The sequence below is a fragment of the Aegilops tauschii genome, chromosome 2 (assembly GCF_002575655.3).
Source record: "Aegilops tauschii subsp. strangulata cultivar AL8/78 chromosome 2, Aet v6.0, whole genome shotgun sequence".
Lineage (NCBI taxonomy): Eukaryota > Viridiplantae > Streptophyta > Magnoliopsida > Poales > Poaceae > Aegilops > Aegilops tauschii.
The window spans coordinates 99,151,846-99,177,938 of NC_053036.3; the positions used below are offsets into that span (position 1 = coordinate 99,151,846).

Genomic DNA, 26,093 nt, shown 5'->3' on the forward strand with positions numbered 1-26,093 from the left:
TGTATGGTTAATCACAATTGCCATGTGTGTTTATCCTAGTTGCCACGGTATGGTACAACCATAGCTGCCGTGTATGGTTAATCACAATTGCCATGTGTGTTTATCCTAGTTGCCACGTACACGTAATGTATGGTTACCATCTAACAACATACGCATGGACTAGGTGATGGCTGAGTGGGCAAAACTAGTTGCGCTGGCAAATCACGGGCGAACTCTGCAGCTCAACTGGACGGTGGTCCATGCGTGTGGATGAGTTGCAAAACTGCCACACGCGTTAGTATTTTCGATTAATACACATGAACAAAGAGGAAGCTGAACCAACCAGCGGAGCGTCTCAGATTCTATAGATTTGCACATACACATGGTTTACGCTGGAGTAAAGCAGGGCACAAATGCATCAATGCATCCACCATTAATAATCCAAATAACGCAAGTATTTTGACGAAAATTAAGGGCAGCACTTCAGCTGCAAGTTTACTGAATTGCATCACGACAGAAAGTCTGGCAACAATCATATCAAGTTCATGATGTTCGAGGTAAAAATCTATCACACCATAAAAGAGAGTTCTATTTCAAGGTTTATCCAATAACATGGAAACTCTAAACATCCTCTCCTCCTGCATTAAAGCAGCTGATGACTTCCACACCATCTGAATTACTCGTGGAGGGTGCCCAGAATGTCGTCGTCTCTGTAGAGGAGGTACCTGAAAAAGTTTCAGGTGCATTAGAAAAGGCATTTAAAACTGAGAACATAGGAGGTAGGAGCAATGGTAGCTGTCTTCTAATAAAAGTTTTAAAACCCATTGTCACCAGAATGCCAGATTTGCTCCAAAAAAAAACAGAATGGCAGATGGGTAAAAATAGAACATGCTTGTTGTCACCCAAAAGTTTTGACAGAATGTTACATCTAACAACATAGAGCATGTGAAAAGTGGTGTATTAGTAGAAAGAGCTACTACCATCTTTAGCAATAGCAGAAGTTTCAAATCACGCAGTTAGATATTAGCACTTCCGAAATAACAAATCTGCTATCCAACTACATAATATAATTACCCAAGTCAAGGCAAAATGGCTTGATGTAGCAACAGACCGTGTGAAAGATTTTAGTACCAACTACCTAGTGGCTGTTGCAGCATTTGAATGATGAAGCATATCAGGTGATACAGTTAGTGATATACTGCTATTCGCATTTCAAAAATCACTCACATATTACAACTTGCATCCCAATAGAATTCATTATCCTAAGTTGATGGATGGAATAAATGCTGACAAGGTAATGAAAACAATTGTTTCTACGAGTGACGGAAATGTGCACTATGCTGCTGAATTAGGATGTTGCACATTGTTTTGCATCACACCCAGCAAGAAAAACATCAGAACACCAACAACTGAAGTAATAGGATGGTGAAATAAGTAACATACTCTTTCTCGGGAGCAAGCTTGACTTCAAGACCACCATACTCAGGCAGGAGCACATGGTCCCCTTCCTTGAGAGCAACAGGGATCAGCTTCCCTTCCTTGTCACGGCTGCCAGGGCCAACAGCTATCACCTTACCAGAGTTCAGCTGGATTCACAAGAACATTCTCAAGTCATGAACTGATTCAACAGTCAAATTATCAAAGACAACTCTGAACTAATGACAGAACCTTTTCTCAAAGATAATGTGGAATCATTAAGTGCAGTACTAATAAGAGTAATCAGTCAAGAACCGCTCAGTTAAGGGCACTACTAATAGGACTGATCAGTCATGAACCGGTCAGTTAACTGCACTACTAATAGGAGTGATTGGACATGAACTGACCGGTCTAAGTGGACTGATAGAACTATGAGGCAGAACTACAGTAAAACTAGCAATCTAGTAGCATGACAAATGTGAAAAATGTACATTGGCATTGGTGGTAAAAATAAATTCTTTGTGGAAGCAGAACTGACGGCATCTTCACCAAGTAAACTACAGTTGCTTAAACCAGATAATTCTAGCTAACAACCCCGCAATACACAATGCGAATCTGAATCAGCAAGTCTAGCCACACCGCCATCTGAACGAATTCCACAATAAAACAATTTGCAAACTACGCAGCTAGCTCTCTGCCTAACAAGTAACCATATCAGAATAATAAGCAATCTTCAAAGGAACAGACACTCCTCCTGTTCATAACTACTCCGTATGAACTATTGATGAACTAATGTTCTGAATGATAATGCGGGATCATTGAAGTGCACAACTAATAGCACTATGGGACAGAACTATTGTACAACTACAGCTAGCAGTCTAGTAGCACACCAACTGCAAAAGATACAACATTGGTAAAAACCGATTCTTCGTGGAAGCAGCGCAGATGGATGTCAACTTGGTTAATCTAATCCCAATTGCTTAAATTAGATTATTCCAGCTTAGCATCTACCCACACAAAGTAAATCTGAGGCGGCCGGCCTAGCCACACCCCCCAACTGAACTAATAATAACACAATAAGAACAATTTGCAACCTAAACGACCATCACCCGCCCAAGATCTAAGCAGCCCCCGCACGGGATCCACGCACAGGAGCAAGAAGCAACATCTACCAGCGGCGGCAGCATCAAAGGGGGAGGAGAGAAGGGCGCGCCGTACCTGCTTGGAGGTCTCCGGGAGGAGGATGCCGCCGGCGCTCTTCTTGGGCTGCACCACCTTCTCCACCAGCACCCGGTTGAAGGACGGGATCAGACGCCGAATCGCCGCCATCGCCGCTGACGAGATCAGACGCCGCTCTTCTCCTTCTTCTTCTTGGGAAACAAGCAAGAGAACGCGACGCTTCCACACTCTTCGCTTTTCGCCTCCCGGGGATGGTGGGGTTTAGGGTTTTATGAGGGGCGGCGCGGTTGCGTGCGCGGTGGAATGACCGTCCTGCCCATGCCAGCCCTAGAATGTTCCCGCCCGTGGGCCAGACCCAACCGCGCGGTGCTTACTACGGCCCAGTTAAGGCCCGTTATCGTAGGCTTTAGCCCACAAGGCGGCCGAGGGTCCAATCCAACGCGCCGCCGCGAAACTCCACTTCCAATTTCCAACCTGCAGCTGTGGTCGCCGGCGGCGAGGAGGAGGAGGAAGGAGCTGAGAGATGGCGGGCGCCGGCGGGACGAGGGAGCGGGAGGAGGAAGACTTCGTCTGCCTGGATCCGTCCTTCTTCATGAACCGCAAGTAGGGGTTTGCTCTCTCTCCACCCTCTCGGGGTTTGCTGTTCTGATGTACTCCCTCCGATTCCAAATTACTCGTCGTGGTTTTAGTTCAATTTGAACTAAAACCACGACGAGTAATTTGGAATCGGAGGGAGTAGCTGAATTGAAAGCTTCTATGCTGATTTGGTTGCTGGATTTGGGCAGCTACGAGATGAAGACCTTCACCTACGGCTCCCAGGAGCTCCAGCTCCTCTGCCTCAGCTCCGCCTGCAGTTAGTGCCCCTACCCTTTGCTTCTTCCTTGCCAATGTTGCAAATTACTCATCGCTAGCTAAGCGAGGCAGTTTGATAAGCCTGTTGGGATGGTGAGTTGGCAGCAGGGGTCTATACTAGCTCCTTCTGTGTAAAATCTACTATGAGCAGGGACAAGCGTGGACAGAGGTTCCTTAGTTTAGAGCAGAAGAGGGGATGGTTGGTTGAACTTGAGCAGCACATTTGTGCTGCTCAAGTTAGTTACAATTGTGTTTGTGTCGACAATTACAAGTTGTTCAATCCAGCACCGTTCACGTAGTAGCCCTATATAATGCTCAGTGTTATGTTCTATTACATGTTGTTTCATTTTGGTCAATGAATTGCTGCACGTATGCTTCAGGCACTGCCAGTTTGTTCTACTTGTTTATTTGATGAGGTTTTGATCACAAGTATAATACCGTAATAACAGCCGTATCAATTGTAATTAGCTTGTTTCTGGTTGCGCAGTTACAGCTTAGGTAAAATGTTTCCAGCATGAAAATATGTCAGTGACATGTGATTTGGGCATTGTCTTCTTGTTGTCTTCATATGTAGCAAAAACGGGTGTTCATTACACAACCATGTGGCTTTGGGGCCACTTTTACCTTGTCTTGTTTGGGGATCCTTCCACTGAGACAGTTCCATTCTAGTGCATGAGGACGTCAAAAGGCCCACGTATCACATGATCAAACTAATGAAGGGTCACATTCATATTTGCTGTCACTAGGCGAGGCGACTCTTACCCTTGCTTCATTCTGTCCATCATGTCTACTTCTACAGCCAGAGGCATGTACGCAAATATTCTTAACAAAGGAATTCTCATTTAAGTGGTCACAGTGCTATCCAGTGTCCATCAGTTGAAAAAAAAAATAGAGCTGACCATGCTACACTCAAGTTCTGTTGCATCCGTGCAGTGAGATATGTGGATGGTCTTATTTAAGTCTCGTGGTTAGCACACTAGCTTGCCTGGCTGGATTTAGGTGCAGGCATGATGCCACCCCATATTACAGAGTGCCAGATATTTGTTATCTGCTTAACATGCCGCCACCACTAACAAACATTTCGTTGTTTGGTGCAGCTGATTATGATCTTACTGGACAGTTAGTATGGCCAGGTGCTGTTCTGATGAACACGTACCTATCTGAACACCCTGAGACTGTGAAGGGGCATTCATTAATTGAGTTGGGATCTGGGATCGGTGAGAGAATTCTCTACCGCATTCACTTCAAATTGTTATCTTACAAACACTGAGTCGCTGACACTGTTGTGACTTGCTAGGCATTACCGGCATATTGTGCAGCCGTTTCTGCAAAGAGGTGGTATTGACTGATCACAATGATGAAGTTCTAGAGGCAAGATTTAAACCTTCAGAATCTTCCAGTTTGACATTTTATAGAATGATCTTGAGACTTCCACATGATTTTAAGATATTGAATTACTTGTTATAGCAATTTGTGTATGTGATATACATTGGGTTTATAGACATCAACATTTTTCAGTCTATGTATCAGCAATCATCCAGTGTACTGCTATATCTTCAAATGCTAGACCTAGAAATCAAATTCATTGATCATAAATGATGCAGGCATTGCACAGCATGAAATTTTTCAGTCTGTCCGGCAACAATCATCCAATGTAGTGCTAATATCTTCAAATGCTAGAACTAGAAATTGACTTCATTGATCGTGAATGATGCATGCCTTTGCACATGCCACACTTGGATCTTTCCTTGGACATAAGCCTTACATCTATTTCACAGATTATAAAGAAAAATATAGAGATGCAGTCATGTTCTGGCAATGCGGATGCAGGTTACCACTTTGTAATTTCCAGCTTATTACTATGTTTCATTGCTCTGATATTAGTTGAAATAAAACTATACATAAATTGGATCTGAACTGATACTTTTGTTGTAGTGTTGACTGCTGAGAAGCTAGAATGGGGAAATCATGATCATCTAAGCAATATCATTGAAAAACATCCTGTTGGATTTGATCTCATTCTTGGAGCCGATATCTATATCCTTCTAACTTTTCTATGCCCCTGTGGTTATTTTCAGTTCTGATCCCTTTTTTCTCTATTCCTTCTGCATATATCAATTGCTGCATTTCATGGACCTTGACTCGCAGAAAGCTTCCAGCAAGCTAGCATTCCATGTCTCTTTGATACTGTAGAGAAGCTTCTTCGTATGCAGGCCAATAAATGTAGATTTATACTGGCTTATGTATCACGAACCAAAGTGTATGTACTTTTTCGACTCATTATCTATGTATTTTGTTCAACTCATTATCTTCTCGTCCAAGACATATATAAGTAGAATTCTGAATACTTTCTAGAAAAAAGGTGCAGATAAATGCGCCCATCATGATGTGCCAATTGCACTAAGGAATTGATGACATTATAGTTGATTATTACATTATATTCACATTTTAGTTTCCTTGCTTTATCCGTCAAGAGTAACTACTCGCCTGGTTCTTGGATCATTATGCTGCATTGACTAATCTGTATATTTTGGGTTCATCCATATGAGTGTATGATATGCCATTTTAAATATCTTTGCTTAAAAGGTAGATGAGGCACTCATGGATAAAACTGCCTAAAGATACATTATTAGTCAGATTAGAAGGTCATAAGAAGTACTTGCAATGGCTCCAGAAAACCAAAACATTGCATATGCTAATGAGCGCTGATCCTTAAGTCTAAAATGCACACGATGTGATGCACTCGTACATAAAGATAAAAGATTTGCTGAAAACTGTAAATGTATTTATGTAGAGCTACAGAACCTCTGCCGTTTTGCAGACAAGCAAAGTGCCATGTTGCCCATTCCTTTATCAGTTTGTCGCCTGTTCGAGATACTCTGCACTTGCTAGTTCATTTTCCTTGTGCAAAAATGATTCTTCAAATGCATTCCTGAACATATAGAATGTACAGGCTGGCTCGGAGTAGTTTAGATTATCATTTACTGACAGCTACAATTGGTAGCATACTGACATGTACTTGGTATGGTCAGAGTGTCCTGTTACTAAAGCTTGCAATACAAGAGCAACTGTTAACAACAAATGGTCTATTTTTTTGTGAGATATTATGCCCGGTTATCCCAGCTTTGTCCTTCGTACTTGTGTAAAGATTTTTGCAAGGTCGTCATAACTCATACAAGTGAGATCTTAGAGCAACCGTGACACTTTAATATGCCACGTATGTCTGCTTCAAATTTTTCTGTCTCATTATGTTCTGCAACTAACTTTCTTTGTTTGTCCTATTATTTACGCCAATTCCAGTATTAATGCATATTCTTTTATATGATGATGTGTATATTCTTTTAACTAAGATGCTTGTCTCCTCGATATGACCAGCATGGATGCACTGGTACTGAAGGAAGCTGAAAAACATGGAATGGTCGTCGAGGAAGTGGACGGGACAAGAACAACCATCACAGATCTCGAAGGCGTCATATTCGACATCACCCTCAAATGACGCCTCCGATGGAATGCTTGGGTGACAATTCCATCAGACAGGAACAAGATGTGGAGCCTCCTATCAGGAAAGCCAATGTTACTGCCTGCATGATCTGCTGAGCTGGCCCTGAACATGATGTGGTCTCTAGTCTGCATCTCTCCACTCCATGGGAGAAAACAGTACAACATTAGCATCAGTCCTGATATGGCGCTGATTGATTCAGCGTAAAATTTACATTATCCGACGGCCGGTCGTGGTCCTTTTCGCTAAATCAAGAAGCGATTCGGGTCACAAGCATCGCATCACATCGTCGTTACAGCTTTTCCCTAGACCATCTATCAAGTACCAATGAGATGACCAGGCACTGATGAAAGTCCTTGATCGAGAGGATTCAATCAAGAAAGAGCTGCCAGAAGCAGTTGCATCATATGAACTTGACTGCTTGAGAGGTGCTTGCTTGCTTGCAGGGCCTGAAGATGCTCTGGATCCCCATGGGCTCGTGCTTGGCGCCACCCAGGTAAACACCAAAACCCACACTGAATGTATCAATGAATCTTCATCATCCCTGCCCTGCATTGTCCTGCAATCCTCCCATGCCAAGTTGCCGATGCATGCGACGTGGATCCAAAACTCTGGGCTGTTCTTTAGCCTGCTTCCTCGCCCTCGTCGATTCGCGACAACTCGTCAAGGCCTGCCCTAGTCAGCAGAGTAGGCCCTGTCACGGAGGCAAACCGACGCGTCGTCGTTGGCTTTGCTTTTCTTCTTCTAGCTCGGAATCAGCCCCAGATTTGGAGCCATCGCTAACGCTGATGCTGCCAAGAAGAGGGGAGGTCACGAAACTGTGCCGGATCCTGTTGCTAACGCTGATGTGTTGCACTGGACCTGCCCTCCGCTATAATCCGAAACCGGGATGAACCGGTCTGGACCCGGTCTGCTTCTGAAACAGTGGAAAACGTTGGTTGTTTTCGATTACAGGGAGATGCAGCCACGTACAGGAATAGTATATCCGTATGAAGACCATTGACGATGAAGGATCCCTAGCCCCACAAACCCCAGCCCTCTTGGGCACACAACAACGCTTTCACTTCTCTGAGATTCTTTTTAAACCTAAGTTATCTAAGCTTGCTTAGCTCTAAAAGCTGTCAAGTCGTAGGCAGCTTGCTTGCTAGCGGTGTACAATGAGCAAATCTTTGTACTACTGTTTTTAGTGGTTTACTACTGGTGAGGACAGGTTGGCGATTGGAGGTTGGAAATGGTCCCATGCAGCAGATGGAAAGAGCAGTGGCGTAGCGCCATGGATGGAGTCCAAGAACCCTGCAACCACTACGTTGCAACCAACACGATTAAAGATCCATTTGGAGGCCCATCTTGCTTAGCGTCATAACTAACTAGGCGAGCGAGATCAACGTCTGGGTTTATTAACCAACAAGTTTGGTCATGAAAATCAGCATCACGCTTTGGATACCGTACCCGAGCGATCTATCTTCTCTGAGTCACCACCGGCATCTGTCAACTTAGTCGCAATGGCAATGTGCCCCGTAGATTAACCAACGCCTCTCATTCACTGGCCATGATTGGATTTCAGCTACTAGTAGGAGTAGTATCTTGTGGCCTCATCATCAGACGAGAAAGGCATCAAGACTTGATTGGTTTCTTTCTTTCTTTCCTGGCTTTTCCACAGCCGCCGCATCCGATGCTTGAGGCTGAGGCATGCAGGTGTCAGTCACTCACCCAGTCAGGTCAAATTGGGGGCCAGGAAAGGAGCGGCGCCCAGTCCAAACACCTGAAAGGGCGTACGAAAAGAAGAGCAATTTACTGGGCACTGAGGGTAAAGTAAAAGTGGGGGGAAAAAAGAGAGTGACTACTCTCTTCACCATTGGCAGCGTTGCCATGGCTTCACCTCTTCTTTTCCTTGCTTTTTTGCAGGCACACTGTTGCCTAGTATATATGCTTGCATGTGTGTATGGGTGTGTGTTTTGCAGAGATTCCTCCTCCATGAAATGAAACACAGGATGAACATGAACACATAGAAGAAGAGAAGGTTGATTGGCTGCCCAATGATTGGGCTGCATTGCATGATCCAGTACTGCCACTCCACATGAGAGGAGAATTTTTCCACCACCATTACATAATGCAAACTGCGTGCACATGCTTGCCTAATTAGCTCGTACTCATGTCTGTTTGTATAATGAGCTGCTATGTGTCTGCTACACGACCTGAGAAGCTGCTTGAGGAAACCGTTAAGGGCCTCTTTGATTCATAGGATTCTGAAAATGCGGGAATAGAAAAAAGTATAGAATTGGAGTGGCAAGATTAGCAAGGAGTATATGATGCCATGGGAAAAACAAAGAAATTGTAAAAAGGGTTTGGAGTGGATGTTAGAATTCTTATGAAATGTTGGAAAATAGGTCTGTCTAGGACACATCTAAATGTGACATAGTTATGTCACATCTAACCTCATGTCCACTAGGTTTGTGGTCTTTTTTTTGTCCCACCTTTTTTTTTGTTCCTTGTTGCTGCGTTATTTGCGGGAGCTTAGATGTGACATCCTTAGAAAACATCTAGATGTGAATTAGGAAAACTGGTGGAAAATATCCTAAGGATTGCAATCCTCCAAAAATCCTATAAAATTCATTTGGATCAAAGGAGCCCCAACTTTTTCAACCGGAAATGTAACATCTCTCATCACAACGGCCACACACGCACGGGCGCAGAGGATCCTTGGCCACCAATTGCACATACACATCCTTGTACTAGTGCTATACATGTAGCAGCAGCAGTGGGTACCAAACTCAACGCAGCACGACCAGATACCCAACTGATAAATACAAGATGTTGCTTCTGTCTTGCTGTCTGTTTGCTTGTGTTAATAGCAAGGGCCGGTGGCAACATCCCTGTCAGTTAGCACCAGCATGGTCCAGCCACAGGATGGATACACACACACATACATACATACATACATACACACGCTTCTTCAGGTCGCCAACTTGGCCTTCAAGCAGATGTCATCTGGCCGGTGATGTCTAGGCTACCGGCCGCCGTCGCGGTCTGGTCCACCGCCGGCGACGACCAGCCGCCCCGGCCGGCCGGTACGTGTATGATAGTCTGAGTTGGCGCTTACAGATGAGCCATGACAAAAGGTTAATTCAGAAACCTGCTTGTTTTCTTCTGCTGATGGATAGGTATAAATAATGTCAAGGAAGGGAAAGATGATGCCATGGGAATCTCGAAAGCGTATGTGCTCAAAGCATAAGCCGATGGAGTTGTTGGTCACACGCATGGCATGACATGGATGCAGCGGTGGTGATGAAACCGTGACCTCACACACATTGCTGACCAGTGGAAGCTCATTTGCAAGCACCACCTCAAAAGTGCTCTTGCTCTTAATTGGGGCACAAGTTGATTAATTGACCTCGTCGTTTGTTAGAGACATTGCAATGTACACACTGCGGCGCGGCAGGCTGCCTCACGAAGCAACCCGCCGCAAGCCGCGTTTTTCTGTGGAAGTTGCAGCCCAAACAAACACGACACAGACTAACCACAGATGATGGGGCAACTAACCATGGACGACAGGATGAGCCTATGCTCATTTGACCATCCTATATATGCTTAGTTAGGCTTATGCTTGGTGGTGTTGATCAGTTCAACTTCAAGCAAAGCATGATTACCTGTCAGGTGTAAACACCAAGCGAGGTCAATGGCGTTATCGGCTCATGACAACGAGTTGCTGCTGTTGAGCGGAGGCTGGAGAGCAGTAGGCTAGCGGTTGGAGGAACTGATCATGAAATTAAGAGGTTGATGTGCATCTCCGACTCCGATGCAATGCAAGCTCACGTGAGCTGTGACGATGTAACTAGCGTGTGTGTGATGAAGATCTCCACGATCTAATCGGTTGCAACCGCAGGGATTTGTCTAGGTCGTTGTTAGGTTTGGACTGGGATTTAATATCTGATTAACCATGCAATGATATGAGCGGCGTCATTAATCTTTATACACACCATACTAACCAGCAGTGTTCTGCTGAAAACATAAAGATTAATGAGGTTTCTCTACACACCATACTAACGAATACGATTATTTATACGGATCATGTATAAGGAACAAATACGATGTCTAGTACTGGTAGAATCCAGGTAGTTGTAGCTGTCTGTCTAACGCGCTTTTGTACATACATATACGCATCAGTAGTGTAATGACAAGTGCTTTGATTGGGTCTAAATATATCATAGATCAGTTGATTCAGTTCCAACAATTTTGATTAGTCAAACTTCTCCGGTTTTTTTGTTTTGTTTTGTTTTTTTGGACTCGACCAGCTCATGCATGACCCCGTACATAATTGGTCGTGCATGTCCATATATATCGTTTTGAAAGGTATGGCTAACGAGGATTCATCTTCAAGTACAAGTACATGCGAAAGGGATTTGTTAGAAATCTAGTACCTGACGTTTATATAAGAGAATGGCTAACAAGTACTAGCATTAAAATATTTTCAACCGTCTGCATGCATTTCCTCCTGTAAGGTAGGAGGAATAGTTGAGGGCTTACAACTAGAGTACATAATGATCTTTATCGCCCTAACTATGATTATCCTCCTAAGTATAAACATGGCCGATGTAGACTTATCGCCCTAAACACATAAGGGCATGTCCAACACTGGGCGCTTGGAGAGGCGCCAGGATATTTCCTACCAATTTCCCTGTTAACTGGCAGTTACTCCGTGAAATCCTGGCGTCAGATGCCATGTTGGCGCAAAGGAAGGCATCGGACGCTAAGGTCCCTTTTTCTCCTGCAGCAGGCGCACGGAGGCTGTTTAATTAGCGGTTAATTAGCGCCAGTTATTAGGCCTATTTAAGAGTCTGTCATTGTAGATGCCCTAAAATGAACGATGGACTGTTGACATCGTACTTAGACAAACTTGATGCAGCTTATTTTTTTGACACGCTAGCTTCGCTAAAAAAAATATGAGGCATGTGTTGACACTAGTTTTTTTACTTGCATGGTTGCATCCTCTAGATTGTCTCAAATGAAAAAGTGATCAAGATGAAAACTCTTCATCTCATTCAGGCGAACGATTTTTCTTTTCGATCATCATAATCCAATGTGATATGCAACTTCTATAGCCAAAATAGTGCACCCTAATATTTTTCCGAACAAAAATTCGGTTTCCCGACCCAGACACATAGTGATACATGTATGGGGTGTGGCATTGGGGTATTTCGCCCTCAATATGGACTAAAAAAAAGTTCAATAAAAAAGTTCTTCATCTCGTCGAGCAATTTTTTTGGATCATCTCCATCTGGGTTAATATCCAACCTCCATTTTATTTACAGTAGCCTGGTCCTAGACATGGGTGTCACATGTCTGATATAAAAGCGTAACATATATCAGCTTCAACATGGCTTTAAACAGGAAAACTCTTCTCGTTGAAACGAACAACTTTGCCTTTTGGATTATCTCAATCTAAAGACATATATAGATGACGCGTCACACCGATCTACGGCGCCGCGAGCCGCATTAGCCTAGGGTTCCAATAGTGGCAGGGCGAGCTCCGAGAGGGAAAGAGGGGGCGCATTATAGAATGACGATGATGGCACCACCACACGGAAGGAAGGAGAGGCGGTACAATGTAGGTCGTGGTGAACTATCTGCCTGACCTACTAACTATCAATGTGGTCTAGATCCCCTAGGACCGGGGATTTGAGGGCGTTCCTTTTATGGAGGCTCTAGTACAATGAGAAATGTGTGCGTAGAATGAGTTCCTGCTAGTAGAATGAGTTCCGTCTTCTCGCGCGGGGAGCACTCCAGCCGGCACGGCAGGCGGCCCCGAACAAAGCATCTAGGCGGCGGAGCTTGGGAGCCGGGGCGGCGGCCCCGGGTGCTGGTGGTGGTGCTGCCGAGGTGGCCGTGTGGGCGGCGCTGGGGCAGACCTGCGGCGGCGGCAAGATCCTGCGATGGCGGATGGCGGCGACGGGGCAGATCGATCCCCTAGCTTGCTGCGCGCGCCCCTGACCTCCTCCCCAAGATGGCGTAGTGGTCTGCGGCGGCTGGTGTCGGATGGAGTCGTGGACTGGTAGTGGCCATGGTGGTGGCGGTCTGTTTCCCCATGAGCTGCACCTGACGTCTTCCAAGATCCAACCTAGCTGCGGCCAGTCGCAAATATGCCTCATGCATGGCGGCCCTCGTTTCTAGCAGTGCCCACCTTCCTCGATCCGTGGTGGTCGCTCCGGCGTGGCGGTCGTTGAGGCAACGGTGGTCTTGGCATTGCTCCGGCCACGCGGTCTCTGGATTGTTGGGGCTGCGGTGATGTGCTGGATGGATGAGGTGATTTAGATCCGATTGGCCGGATGGTGGCGTATGTAGATTGTTCTGCAGCGACTTCATACAGATCCACAACATCATCAAAAAGACTTCGGGAGGTTTTATCTCCTGATTCGGTGGATGACTTCAGTGGTGGGTTACAAATTATGGACAATGACTTGACGCAGAGGGTTGTTTGTGGAGTAGCGACGATCCAATTGTAGCTGCTCGAATAGCGGAAAAGCGGTGAACACTAGTAGAAAACAGGGCTTTCGTTCGGGCATGGCAAGCCCATTAGTCCCGGTTCAGTCACGAACCGGGACCCATGGGGGCATTCGTCCCGGTTTGTGAGCTCAGGGGCCGGCCGGGGCCTCGTGGGCATTGGTCCCGGTTCGTATGGAACCATTTGTCCCGGTTCGAGGCACGAACCGGGACTAATGGGCCTCGCTCCTGGCCCACAACCATTGATCCCGGTTCTTGGCATGAACCGGGACAGAAGGCCCGGATTTAGTACCGGTTCTAGTCACGAACCGGGACAAATGAGCTGCCTATATATATATACCCCATCGCCGCAGCAGAGCACTCCACAGTGCTCTATTTTTTCTGGCCGTCGAGGGGAGGGCATTTGGGTGCTCTAGATCACCTCCTATGCACATGAGGTGTTCGATGAAATATCTGAGCCACACTAGTTAATCTTTCTCCTCTCGAAACTCGACCTCCGAGCTCCATTTTCCCCGAGATTTGTCTAGGTTTAGCGGTCTGTCACGTCCCGTCCCCGTCTTCACCGCCGTCGATCGCCCGCGCCGATCTCGCCGCCAGCACACCGTGGTGAGCCTCTTGTTCTTATCTTCTTTCTGAAAGAAAAAAAAAATTCTTACTTCAGATAGATACTTGTCTAATTTTGTTACTTTTATTATTCCTTCTTATTATATAGTGCGATGGTTTTGGTATCCGCCCCCGTCGGCCCTCGTCCTGTTTATGATTCGGATGTGGTATATATTATCTTTTTATAACTATTTGGTTCATTTATTGTTTATGACAATTATGCCGACCAACGTGACATAGATTTTATTTATCTAGGAGGTGGTTGAACCGGAAATTCCAACCGACCCTATTGTCGAGAGGTTAAATTTAGTTGAAGAAGAAAACAATTACTTGAAGGAAAAAATAAAAAAATTGAGGAGGAGAAGATGATATTGGAGTTGCATGTTGCGGATGTCGTCAATGATCACAAGATCAAGATGGATGCAATGCGCTTGAAAATTAGAAAGATTAGAAAATATGCCATTCATACCGAGGCTTGGTATCATTATGCCGTTGGATCAATTGTTACCTTGGTTGCGATTATGATCGCATTTGTTTTCGCATTGAAATGTTTTACATAGTTTCAATGTATGGTTTAATTAATTAGATGCTCTGGAGAGCTATATGTTGTTAGATGAGAACTATGTATGTACTTTGGTTTTAATGTGATGATGAACTTCTATTAATTTGGTCACTTAATTATCTATTCATGATGTTCTGTAATGGTTTTTCACACACTTAATTATATATAATGCACGCAGATGAACCGGCAATGGATGTATGGTGACAGACACACCTCCGAGTACATTAAGGGCGTGCATGATTTTCTCGAAGTGGCTGAGGCAAACAAGCAGAATGGTTTTATGTGTTGTCCATGCCCTACATGTGGGAATACGAAGTCTTACTCTGACCGGAAAATCCTTCACACCCACCTGCTTTACAAGGGTTTCATGCCACACTATAATATTTGGACGAGGCACGGAGAAATAGGGGTTATGATGGAAGACGGCGAAGAAGAAGAGGATGATGACAACTATGTGCCCCCTGAATACGGTGATGCTGCAACGGGGGAAGCTGCTGAAGATCAAGAGGAACCAAACGATGTGCCCAATGATGCTGCAACGGGGGAAGCTGCTGAAGATCAAGAGGAACCAGTGCCCGATGATGATGATCTCCGCCGGGTCATTGTCGATGCAAGGACACAATGCGAAAGTCAAAAGGAGAAGCTGAAGTTCGATCGCATGTTAGAGGATCACAAAAAAGGGTTGTACCCCAATTGCGAAGATGGCAACACAAAGCTCGGTACCGTACTGGAATTGCTGTAGTGGAAGGCAGAGAATGCTGTGCCTGACAAAGGATTTGAGAAGCTATTGAAAATATTGAAGAAGAAGCTTTCAAAGGATAACGAATTGCCCGACAGTACATACGCAGCAAAGAAGGTCGTATGCCCTCTAGGATTGGAGGTGCAGAAGATACATGCATGCCCTAATGACTGCATCCTCTACCGCGGTGCGTACAAGGATCTGAACGCATGCCCGGTATGCGGTGCATTGCGGTATAAGATCAGACGAGATGACCCTGGTGATGTTGACGGCGAGCCCCCCAGGAAGAGGGTTCCTGCGAAGGTGATGTGGTATGCTCCTATAATACCACGGTTGAAACGTCTGTTCAGAAACGAAGAGCATGCCAAGTTGATGTGATGGCACAGTGAGGACCGTAAGACAGATGGGAAGTTGAGAGCACCCGCTGACGGGTCGCAGTGGAGAAAAAATCGAGAGAAAGTACTTGGCTGAGTTTGCAGCTGACCCAAGGAACGTATGGTTTGGTTTAAGCGCGGATGGCATTAATCCTTTCGGGGAGCAGAGCAGCAATCACAGCACCTGGCCCGTGACTCTATGTATGTATAACCTTCCTCCTTGGATGTGCATGAAGCGGAAGTTCATTATGATGCCAGTTCTCATCCAAGGCCCTAAGCAACCCGGCAACGACATTGATGTGTACCTAAGGCCATTAGTTGAAGAACTTTTACAGCTGTGGAATGGAAACGGTGTACGTACGTGGGATGAGCACAAACAGGAGGAATTTAACCTGCACGCGTTGCTGTTTGTAACCATCAATGATTGGCCCGCTCTCAGTAACCTTTCAGGACAGACAAACAAGGGATACAACGCATGCACGCACTGTTTAGATGACACTGAAAGTATATACCTGGACAAATGCAGGAAGAATGTGTACCTGGGCCATCGTCGATTTCTTCCGACCAACCATCAATGTTGAAAGAAAGGCAAGCATTTCAAAGGCGAGGCAGATCACCGGAAGAAGCCCGCCATGCGTACGGGTGATCACGTACTTGCTATGGTCAATGATTTACACGTAATCTTTGGAAAGGGTCCCGGCAGACTAGCTGTTCCGAATGACACTGAGGGACACGCACCCATGTGGAAGAAGAAATCTATATTTTGGGACCTACCCTACTGGAAAGACCTAGAGGTCCGCTCTTCAATCGACGTGATGCACGTGACGAAGAACCTTTGCGTGAACCTGCTAGGCTTCTTGGGCGTGTATGGGAAGACAAAAGATACACCTGAGGCACGGGAGGACCTGCAACGTTTGCACGAAAAAGACGGCATGCCTCCGAAGCAGTATGAAGGTCCTGCCAGCTACGCTCTTACGAAAGAAGAGAAAGAAATCTTCTTTGAATGCCTGCTCAGTATGAAGGTCCCGACTGGCTTCTCGTCGAATATAAAAGGAATAATAAATATGCCAGAGAAAAAGTTCCAGAACCTAAAGTCTCATGACTGCCACGTGATTATGACGCAACTGCTTCCGGTTGCATTGAGGGGGCTTCTACCGGAAAACGTCCGATTAGCCATTGTGAAGCTATGTGCATTCCTCAATGCAATCTCTCAGAAGGTGATCGATCCAGAAATCATACCAAGGCTAAGGAGTGATGTGGCGCAATGTCTTGTCAGTTTCGAGCTGGTGTTCCCACCATCCTTTTTCAATATCATGACGCACGTCCTAGTTCATCTAGTCGACAAGATTGTCATTCTGGGGCCCGTATTTCTACACAATATGTTCCCCTTTGAGAGGTTCATGGGAGTCCTAAAGAAATATGTCCGTAACCGCGCTAGGCCAGAAGGAAGCATCTCCATGGGCCATCAAACAGAGGATGTCATTAGGTTTTGTGTTGACTTCATTCCTGGCCTTAAGAAGATAGGTCTCCCTAAATCGCGATATGAGGGGAGACTGACTGGAAAAGGCACGCTAGGAGCGGACTCAATAATATGCAGGGACGGGCATTCTTGGTCTCAAGCACACTACACAGTTCTACAGAACTCTACCTTGATGACCCCGTATGTCGATGAACACAAGAACAGTCTGCGCTCCAAACACCCGGAGCAGTGTGATGACTGGATTACATGTGAACACATCAGGACTTTCAGCAGTTGGTTGGAAACACGTCTCAGAGGTGACACCACTGTTTGTGATGAGTTGTACTCGTTGTCCAGGGGACCATCTTCGACTGTATTGACTTACAAAGGATACGAGATAAATGGGAATACATTTTACACGATCGCCCAAGATCAAAAGAGCACCAACCAAAACAGCGGTGTCCGCTTTGATGCAGCAACCGAGAGGGAAAAGGACACATATTATGGTTACATAATGGACATATGGGAACTTGACTACGGACATGATTTTAAGGTCCCTTTGTTTAAGTGCAAATGGGTCAATCTGTCAGGAGGCGGGGTACAGGTAGACCCACAGTACGGAATGACAACAGTGGATCTGAACAATCTTGGGTACACTGACGAACCGTTCGTCCTAGCCAATGATGTGGCACAGGTTATCTATGTGAAGGACATGTCTACCAGACCGAGAAAAAGAAAAGATAAGGAAGCGAATACATCATACGATGAGCCAAAGTGCCACATAGTTCTTTTAGGAAAAAGGGACATTGTGGGAGTGAAGGGCAAGACAGACATGTCTGAAGATTATGAAAAGTTTCATGAAATTCCTCCCTTCAAAGTCAAGGCTGACCCAAGCATCCTGATAAACGATGAAGATTATCCATGGTTACGGCGCAATAAGCAAATGACACAAGCGAAGAAAAAGTGAAGACTTTCTCCCGCAACTATTATGATGATACCATGCCAACTTTGTAACAGACGAGTATGATACCATTGTCCGTTTTGTACACGAAGTGCATCTAGTTTTTGTCGTAACCCTCTCAACTTTCTTGCACATGCTATGTGGATAAAATGATAATACCATGCCAACTTTCAACCTTTTCAGAGTTCATTTGAAATGCTTTTCAATTTTAGGGTCTTATAGCTCAAAATAATTAGTAAATGCATGAAAAATGGTGCATGAAAAATAACAAATAAAATAAATAAGTAATTAGAAACAAAATAATATAAACTTTAATAAAATATATAAGTAGAAACAAAATAAAATAAACTTTAATAAAATTTATGAAACTAAAATTAACAAAGTATTTTCTGTTCAAAACATTATAAGAAACCTCTAGTATTATTGAAACTAAAATCATATAAAATTGATGCAACTAAAATTATCGAAGTATTTTCTGTTCAAAATCATTAAAAGCAAAAAGAATTTTCATAAAGAACTTTTTTTGATAGAAACTTTAATAGCAAAAAGAATTATCATAAAGTAAAATAAATAAGTAATTAGAAACAAAATAAAATAAAATAAATAAGTATTTTGTTGTAAGTAGAAACAAAATAAAATAAATAAAGCAAAAAAGAAAACAAAAAAACTGGGAAAAAAAATAAAAATGCCACCTACTGGGCCACCACGGCCTGAATACGACTAGAAACCCATCCATGGGCTAGGATTCAGGCCCGCAGAAGGCCCAGCAGGCCCACAGGCATAGCAGTGCAAGATTAGGCCTAGGGGCCTGCAGTTCAGAGGAGTTCAATGGAGATGGCGGGGCAGGGCTTATAAACAGGTCCTGCCGCTCCTCGGCTAGCGAGGTGGGACTAAACATCCCACCGCACCGTGGCTTTGGCAGGCGCAGGACATTGGTCCCGGTTGGTGCCACGAACCGGGACCAATGCACACCTTTGGTCCCGGTTGGTGCCACGAACCGGAACCAATGCCCCCCTTTAGTCCCGGGTGGCACCAACCGGGACTAAAGGGGGGCATTGGTCCCGGTTGGTGCCACGAACCGGGACCAAAGCTCTGGCTATATAACCAACACTTGTGAAAATTTTCATCTTCATCTCACAGTTGCCCCTGACGACCCCTCGACGACATCGACGCCGCCAGGCTGCCCCGACGCCGCCCGCCGCCCTCGCCGTCGCCCGCGCCCGTCGTCGCCCGCGCCCTCGCCCGACGTCGTCGTCGCGCGCCGTCCCTGCCCCGACACGCGTCGCCCCTGCCCCGCACCCTCACCATCGCCGCGCCCTCGCCCGTCGCCGTCGCCGTCGCCCGCGCCCGTCGTCACCGTCGCCCGCGCCCTCGCCGTCGCCGCGCGCCGCTCCTGCCCCGATGTATTTTTTAGATATATGTATTTTTTTATGTATGTTCATATATGTATGTATGTATTTTTTACATGTTTTTTTGTATATATGTATGTATTTTTTCAATTGTAATGATGTTTTAAAAATACATATATGCAAAAGTTAGATTTTTAGAAAAGTTAGGAAAATTTTTGTGGTTGTAAAAGAGTTAGGAAAATTTAGAATGTGCTAAATATGTCAAAAATGTTTTTTTGTTCATAGAAAGTTTTTTGTTCATATACAGAAAGTTTTTATATATGACTATGGATATATGAGTAATGATGATCCATGGATGTATGCATTGATATATACGATGTTCATAGAATATTTACCAAGTATATATGTATTTTTGTTCATAGCATTTTTTTTTCCATTTATATATGTATGTGGCTATAGATGGATATATATGAGAAATGATGATCCATGGAAAAGTTTTATATATGCAAAAGTTACGTTTTTAGAAAAGTTTTATATATCTAGCTAGGAAAGGAAGAAGAAGAAAAAGAAGGAGAGGAAAAACGAAAATAAGAAGAGGAAGAAAGGAGAAGAAGAGGAGAGGAAGAGGAGGAGAAATAAAAAAGAAGAGGAAAAAAGAAGAAAAAGAAGAGGAGAAGAAGAAAAAATAGATATTCTTCTCCTCTTTTTCTTCTTCTTTTTTTCTTCGATCTTCTCCTCTATTCCTTTCTTCTTCTCCTCTTTTTATTTCTTCTTTTTTTTCTTCAATCTTCTCCTCTATTAATATCTTCTTCTCCTCTTTTTATTTCTTCTTCGTCTTCTTATTTTTTATCGGATATGTCGTTGTCGATATACCCCGTGTCCCGATAACTTCAACACGAGGGGGGGTTCGACCTACCCCCTCCCCGATAACATTATTTTCCCATGTATGTATGTCGTCGTTGTCGATATAACCCCCTCTCGGATAACTTCGACCGTGATAACTTATACCATGGGAGCACCCCCCCGGCCCTCTCGCTCGACCAAAACTCTCGAGGACACCCAAACCCTAGAAAAAAATGATGTCGGTCTCCTATCCCCTCCCGCCGCGCCCCTACCCTTGAAGCGTTGCCGAGGCCACCCCAAACCCGGAATAAGCTAGGTCTACGTTTGCACTAATATATCCACCTGCTGTCATGTTTGTGTAATAATTGCCATGTTGTAATATTTGCAGAAACAATGGAGCACGGACGAGACGAGGAAGCAGAAGAGGTGTTGGGGGACATAATCTTAGCCGGAGGTGATATCTTGTCGTATCTTAACGACAATGATGGTCTGGAAGAACAGGGTGAAGAAGCAGGCTACGGTGATCGAAGAGTGGAGGAGGAAAGACATGATTATGATGGCTCCGGTGACCCAATGCTGGTGCAAGAAGGAGCCCGTGGTGATGGCTCCGGTGACCGAACAGAGTCCGGCCAGGTAAATATATTAGTTAAGCCTGTGCTGACTAGCTAATTGATGCATTCATTGTTTTGGTATGTACACATATTAATTAACTCTCGTCTTTCTTCTTTTTTCTAGCCCTCCGGATCGAGCACAACTTCGGTAAAGAGACGAGGCCCGAAGAGAAAGTTGCGCTCGGATGAAAGGTTTGAGATCAAAGCAATCGCGCGCGACGGCCAACCGATTGAACCCATCCGGACAAAGGAAGCATTTGCTGCTCAGTGCGGGGTTCTTGTTAGGGACAAGATCCCGATCAGCATCCACCAATGGTATAAGCCTAAGAAGGAAGACCCTGAGGTGTCTTATGTCAATGATATGCAGAAAGATGATCTTTGGACTGAGCTGAAGGCAAATTTCACCCTACCGCCAGAGGAGGATCCAGAGAAGCCAGTTAAAGAGCAATTAATCAAGTCTCATGCTCTTAAGAAGATGGCAGACCTATTCAAGAGGTGGAAGAATGAGCTGAAAACGTTTGTCGACAAAGAAGAGACACCAGAATTCATCGGCCGGTATGAGACGATCAGAGATCACTGGCCCGCATTTGTGGCCCACAAGACATCGGAAAAGAGTAAGAAGATGTCAGCGACAAACAAGAAGAATGCTGCGAAAAAGAAGCTTCACCATCGCACGGGGTCAGGTGGCTACCTCAAAGCCCGGCCTAAGTGGGCCAAGGCTGAGAATGATCTACTTGATAAAGGGATCGAACCAGAGACAATGAACTGGCCAGACCGTTGCCGGACTTGGTTCTTCGGGGCTGGCAGAAAATTGGACCCTGTATCAGGGAGGTGCATTTGGACGGACGAGCTTTTGAGAATACCAGTCAAGAGGCTTCAGCACTATATCGATGCAGCGCAACAAGAGACGTTCGTTCCAGACAGAGAGAACGACGAGCTCACAATGGCCCTCGAGAATCCTGAGCACCCTGGACGGACACGAGGCACGCCAGGCTCCGTTCCGTGGAAGGCTGGTTTTCCAGACGCAGGCGGTTACAAAAGCCAGGAGAGGAGGAAAAAAGTGGAGCAGACCCAAATTCAGAAGCTCCACGAAAGGGTTCAAGCGCTAGAGGAACGAGACGCCAATCGACATGCTGAAACTACCCCCGAAGCTACCCCGCCATCTCAGCGGAGAAGCGGCGTGGCTTCCACCGAGCTGCTTCAGCCGGAGCATGTCTTTATGGCTCCTGCTAGCTACCCCGTGGATGCTATCACGAGTCTCAACATTGCCACCTTATGACGCAATGGCAGAATTTCAAAGTCAAGGCGGATGTTGGCTCTGTTTTACCTCCTGAACCCGGCGCAACCTACCACTACCGGCCGATTCCAGAAGGATATGCTAGGGTGATGGTGGATGAAATAACGGAGGGATTTGAGGACCTCCGGCTTGACCACCCTACCGGTGAAGGGGAGACTCGGCTAGGTTCTACTCTGAAGACTCCATGCCTATGGCGGAAGGAGCTCATCAACCTTCCAAACTGGACGCCTCCGGCGAGTAAGGGCACTCCGCCTCCTCCTCCGGCTAGTGATCAGGGCACTCAACCTCCTTCTCCGGCGCGTGGCGGCACTCCGCCTCCTCCTCCGGCGAGTGATCAGGGCACTCAGCCTCCTTCTCCGGCGCGTGGCGGCACTCCGCCTCCTTCTCCGCCTGCGCCGGCGCGCCAGAGCAGCCAGCCTCCTCCTTTTCCGCCTCGTCAGCAAGGGCGGAAGAGACCTGCCGCCGCTCCGGCTGCTCCGGCGCGTCGTAGTCCTTCTCCTCCGCCTCGTAAGCAAGGAAAGAAGACAGCCGCAGCCGCTCCGTCTGCTCTGTCGGCGTCTAGCAGTACAGCCAGAGGCGGGAGGCAATACAGATTCGGTCCTTCTCTGAAGACTCCAAAGAAGTTACCATACGAGAGGACCGAGGAGGAAACCAGGAAGATCGTGCGAGCCGAAGTGACGAACTTCTTTGAAGGGGTGAAAGCAAATAAACATCCACCTCCGGAGGAGAAGGTAGATCCGGTGAAAGCGAAGCGCACTCTGGCTGCCCTGACAAAACCACCAAAGTCTCCGCCGAAAGGCAACTATGAGCGCATTATTGCAAAGACATTTGTCGAAGCGGAGCGGTCGGGAAGTACTATCAGTGATCAAAGGCTAAAAGAACGACGAGCTGGGAAAAAAATTGCCCAGCTCGGCGAACAAGCGAACCAATCGTGCCCCCCGCTCAAGGTGTCTAGCGACATCGTCGCTAATGATCCGAGGATGGTGCCCGGTTATAGCAATCTTGGAGATTACCTGCCCGACGATGTACATTATGATATCTTGGAGGTGGACGAACACAAATACCATTACGGGAAGCCTCTCGTCAAAGATAAAGATCTCTAACAACGATGATGCGAAGATTACATGATTGGTACATGAAAACCTGCAGAGAGTCTGGGGGGAGGAATACTTTGACGCTGAGAGTTAAACCGGAGCATGACCTCGTTGGAATTGAACTGATGAATGTTCCATTTGAGGAGTTCTTCCAGTTTTTCAATCAAAAGGCCCTCGATAAATCAACGATCACTTGCTACTGTCTGTAAGTAGTACTACTTCTGTCATTAAGTCTCTCTATATAGGTCAGCTCTTTCATTGCATGTATTTATAATTATCCTCACTATATTATGCAGATTGAAGATCGCCGAATTGAAGAAAAGACAAATCGGTGATATTGGGTTCATTAACACAAATCTCATAGATGCAACTGAGGTTAAATATCATGCCGAAAATACCGAGGCCAACTTGCTACGATCGTTGGTAATAAATGAAAATAAAGATATAATACTCTTTCCTTACAACTTCAAGTGAGTGTTACTGTCTTGTGCATATTCGGTTTCCCTTATTAGTCCAGGTTATAGTAATGTAACTGATGACTTATGCATGCGTGCGCAACTTCCACTATATTCTCCTAGAGATTAAGCTTGAGCAGGGAGTAGTAACCGTCTTAGACTCGAGACGAAAAGATCCCCAGGACTATGCGGACATGACTCAAATGCTCGAGAAGTAAGTTAAATAGATCATTATCCACCATATCAGCAACTTTGTTCATTTCCTGATATCAAGTAATTGTTTTCTTTGGCTGGCAGGGTTTGGAGAAAATTCGCCAAAAAAGCTCCGGGACTGCCGAAGAAGCTGCAATTTAAACACCCGAAAGTAAGTACTATAGTAGCATGTTCCGCGCATCTCCTAGTGATTCAAGCGCTAGTTTCATCAATACCATTTAGCATGCTTGCTTATCAGTTTGATTGACCTCTATTTCTTGTAAAGTGGTTGTGGCAGGAACCCGGGAAAAATTACTGTGGATACTACATTTGCGAGTCCATCCGCTACACGACCTGTGAGCGGGGCTACTCTGACGAACAATATGAAGTGCATAAGCAATAATATTCACAATTTTATTTTATTACCATCATTTGTGTTGAGTTTCATTTATTCATATATATATATATATATATATATATATATATATATATATATATATATATATATATATTGACCCCCTTCTTCAAATTAGATGTTTCGGAAGCGGGATGAACTCCTAGCAGCAGATCGTATGCGAGCAATTCAAGAGGAATTGGCGGCATTCTTCCTTGACCACGTGATCGCTGAAAACGGAGAATACTATGTGGACCCTGTGTTCTTACAATTTAATTAGGAGATTATATTGTAAGAGATAATTATTGTATATATGTAGCCGGTAGTGTCGGATAGATATACGAGAACTTGTTGTTCGACCAATCTCTTGGAGAAGGAGAGGTGGTCGATATCACTTCTCTCTGTATGCATATGTTCATGACGATCTTCTGTTTCCTTCGTTTGATTACTAGCTAGCGTGTCTAGTCCTCTTCATACGTATATAGTACGTAGCGTCGACCAAACACGGAGATAAGAGAGGACACTTCTCTCTATTAATTAGCTAGCTAACACAGTATATGAAACACCTAAATTAACCCCCCAAAACCCCCAACCCCCCCCCCCCCCCCTTTAAAAAAAAACAAAAACCCCAGCCCCTGAAATGCTGACGCGTGGATGCCTATTGGTCCCGGTTAGTGCCACCAACCGGGACCAAAGGCCCTCCTGCTTGGGCTCACCGCACCGGCCACATGGAGGCCCATCTGTCCCGGTTCGTATAAGAACCGGGACTAAAAGGTTAGGGCATTAGTAACGACCCTTTAGTCCCGGTTCAAAAACCGGGACAAAAGGCCCTTACCAACCGGGACAATAGCCCTTTTTCTACTAGTGGGAGACAACACATGTGAGATTTGGATGGTGGTGCTATGTGCACCCGGTCTCGAGCTCCGGGGCGAAAGCCTAGGACAGACCCAAGCGGTTATTCCTGGCAATGGCGATGTTTTTTTACGTCGTTACCTTGTTGGAGGCATTGCTCGGATATGTTTGAACTAATTCTTCAGGGTGAAAACTTTGATACTGACCTTTGTGGTTGGATCAGGTGACGGCGTCGCTTGAGTGTCGATTCCTTCCTGAAGGCGTTGCTGTTGAAGATCCTTGTCATCTATGTGGTGTCAATGGTTGGTGCGGATATGGTCTTAGTTGTAGTTTGTTGATCGTTCATATGATCACTTTGGGGCTTATTTCTTGTTTCTTTTTCTTTTTTCCACACCTACATATAGCTTTTGGTCTTATGACTTTGCTAGTTGCCGGTGTGTTTTTGTGTGTGTGCATCTTAGTTATGCAGAGGCGGGGTGTGTGTTCAGTGTGATGTATCATCTTGATGCTCCACTTAAACCAATAAAATCCACCCTTTGTCGAAAAAATGAGAAATGTATGCGTATTTATTCTTTTCTTATAAAAGTGGCACATATCCAAATTTCTATTTTAAGCCATCAATTTCTCCTTTCAACAACATACATAATTTCCCCTAAAAAAACACCATGTAGAATTTTTGCGAACTTTGTTTTGATTTCTTTTTGAAACATAGATTTTTGCCGTTGTTGTTAACCAAGAAGAGGCACACGTGTGTACATCCAACCACACATACACACCAACACGATTGTGACTTCTTAACACACGCCCACAACAAATAGAGGAGACATGGAACAAACCCACAAATCCACAAAGCTCCCGCGGATGCCCAGCCCCACACGTTTAAAC

At 45.2% G+C, this 26,093-nt stretch overlaps 2 protein-coding genes across 3 annotated transcripts; one reads left to right on the top strand and one right to left on the bottom strand.

Annotated features, from left to right (window-relative positions):
• Window positions 1-377: 377 nt before the first annotated feature.
• LOC109754970 (10 kDa chaperonin, mitochondrial) lies at window positions 378-2,921 on the bottom strand. The gene is made up of 3 exons (XM_020313855.4): window positions 2,614-2,921; window positions 1,423-1,565; window positions 378-704 (listed from the first exon to the last, which is right to left on the bottom strand). The coding sequence occupies exons 1-3, from the start codon at window positions 2,722-2,724 to the stop codon at window positions 656-658; spliced, it is 303 nt and encodes a 100-aa protein (XP_020169444.1). The 5' UTR covers window positions 2,725-2,921; the 3' UTR covers window positions 378-655.
• A 64-nt stretch (window positions 2,922-2,985) lies between these two features.
• LOC109754972 (uncharacterized) lies at window positions 2,986-7,238 on the top strand. Of its 2 annotated transcripts, XM_020313856.4 has the most exons (8): window positions 2,986-3,177; window positions 3,360-3,427; window positions 4,524-4,643; window positions 4,724-4,797; window positions 5,205-5,256; window positions 5,362-5,463; window positions 5,578-5,686; window positions 6,802-7,238. In XM_020313856.4, exons 1-8 carry the CDS (start codon window positions 3,098-3,100, stop codon window positions 6,920-6,922), a joined length of 726 nt encoding a protein of 241 aa, XP_020169445.1. In that variant the 5' UTR covers window positions 2,986-3,097; the 3' UTR covers window positions 6,923-7,238. The 2 variants fall into 2 exon arrangements, 1 of the variants encoding a protein (XP_020169445.1); XR_002230838.2 differs by lacking the exon at window positions 6,802-7,238 and having other exon boundaries at window positions 5,205-5,267.
• The last annotated feature ends 18,855 nt before the right edge of the window (window positions 7,239-26,093 follow it).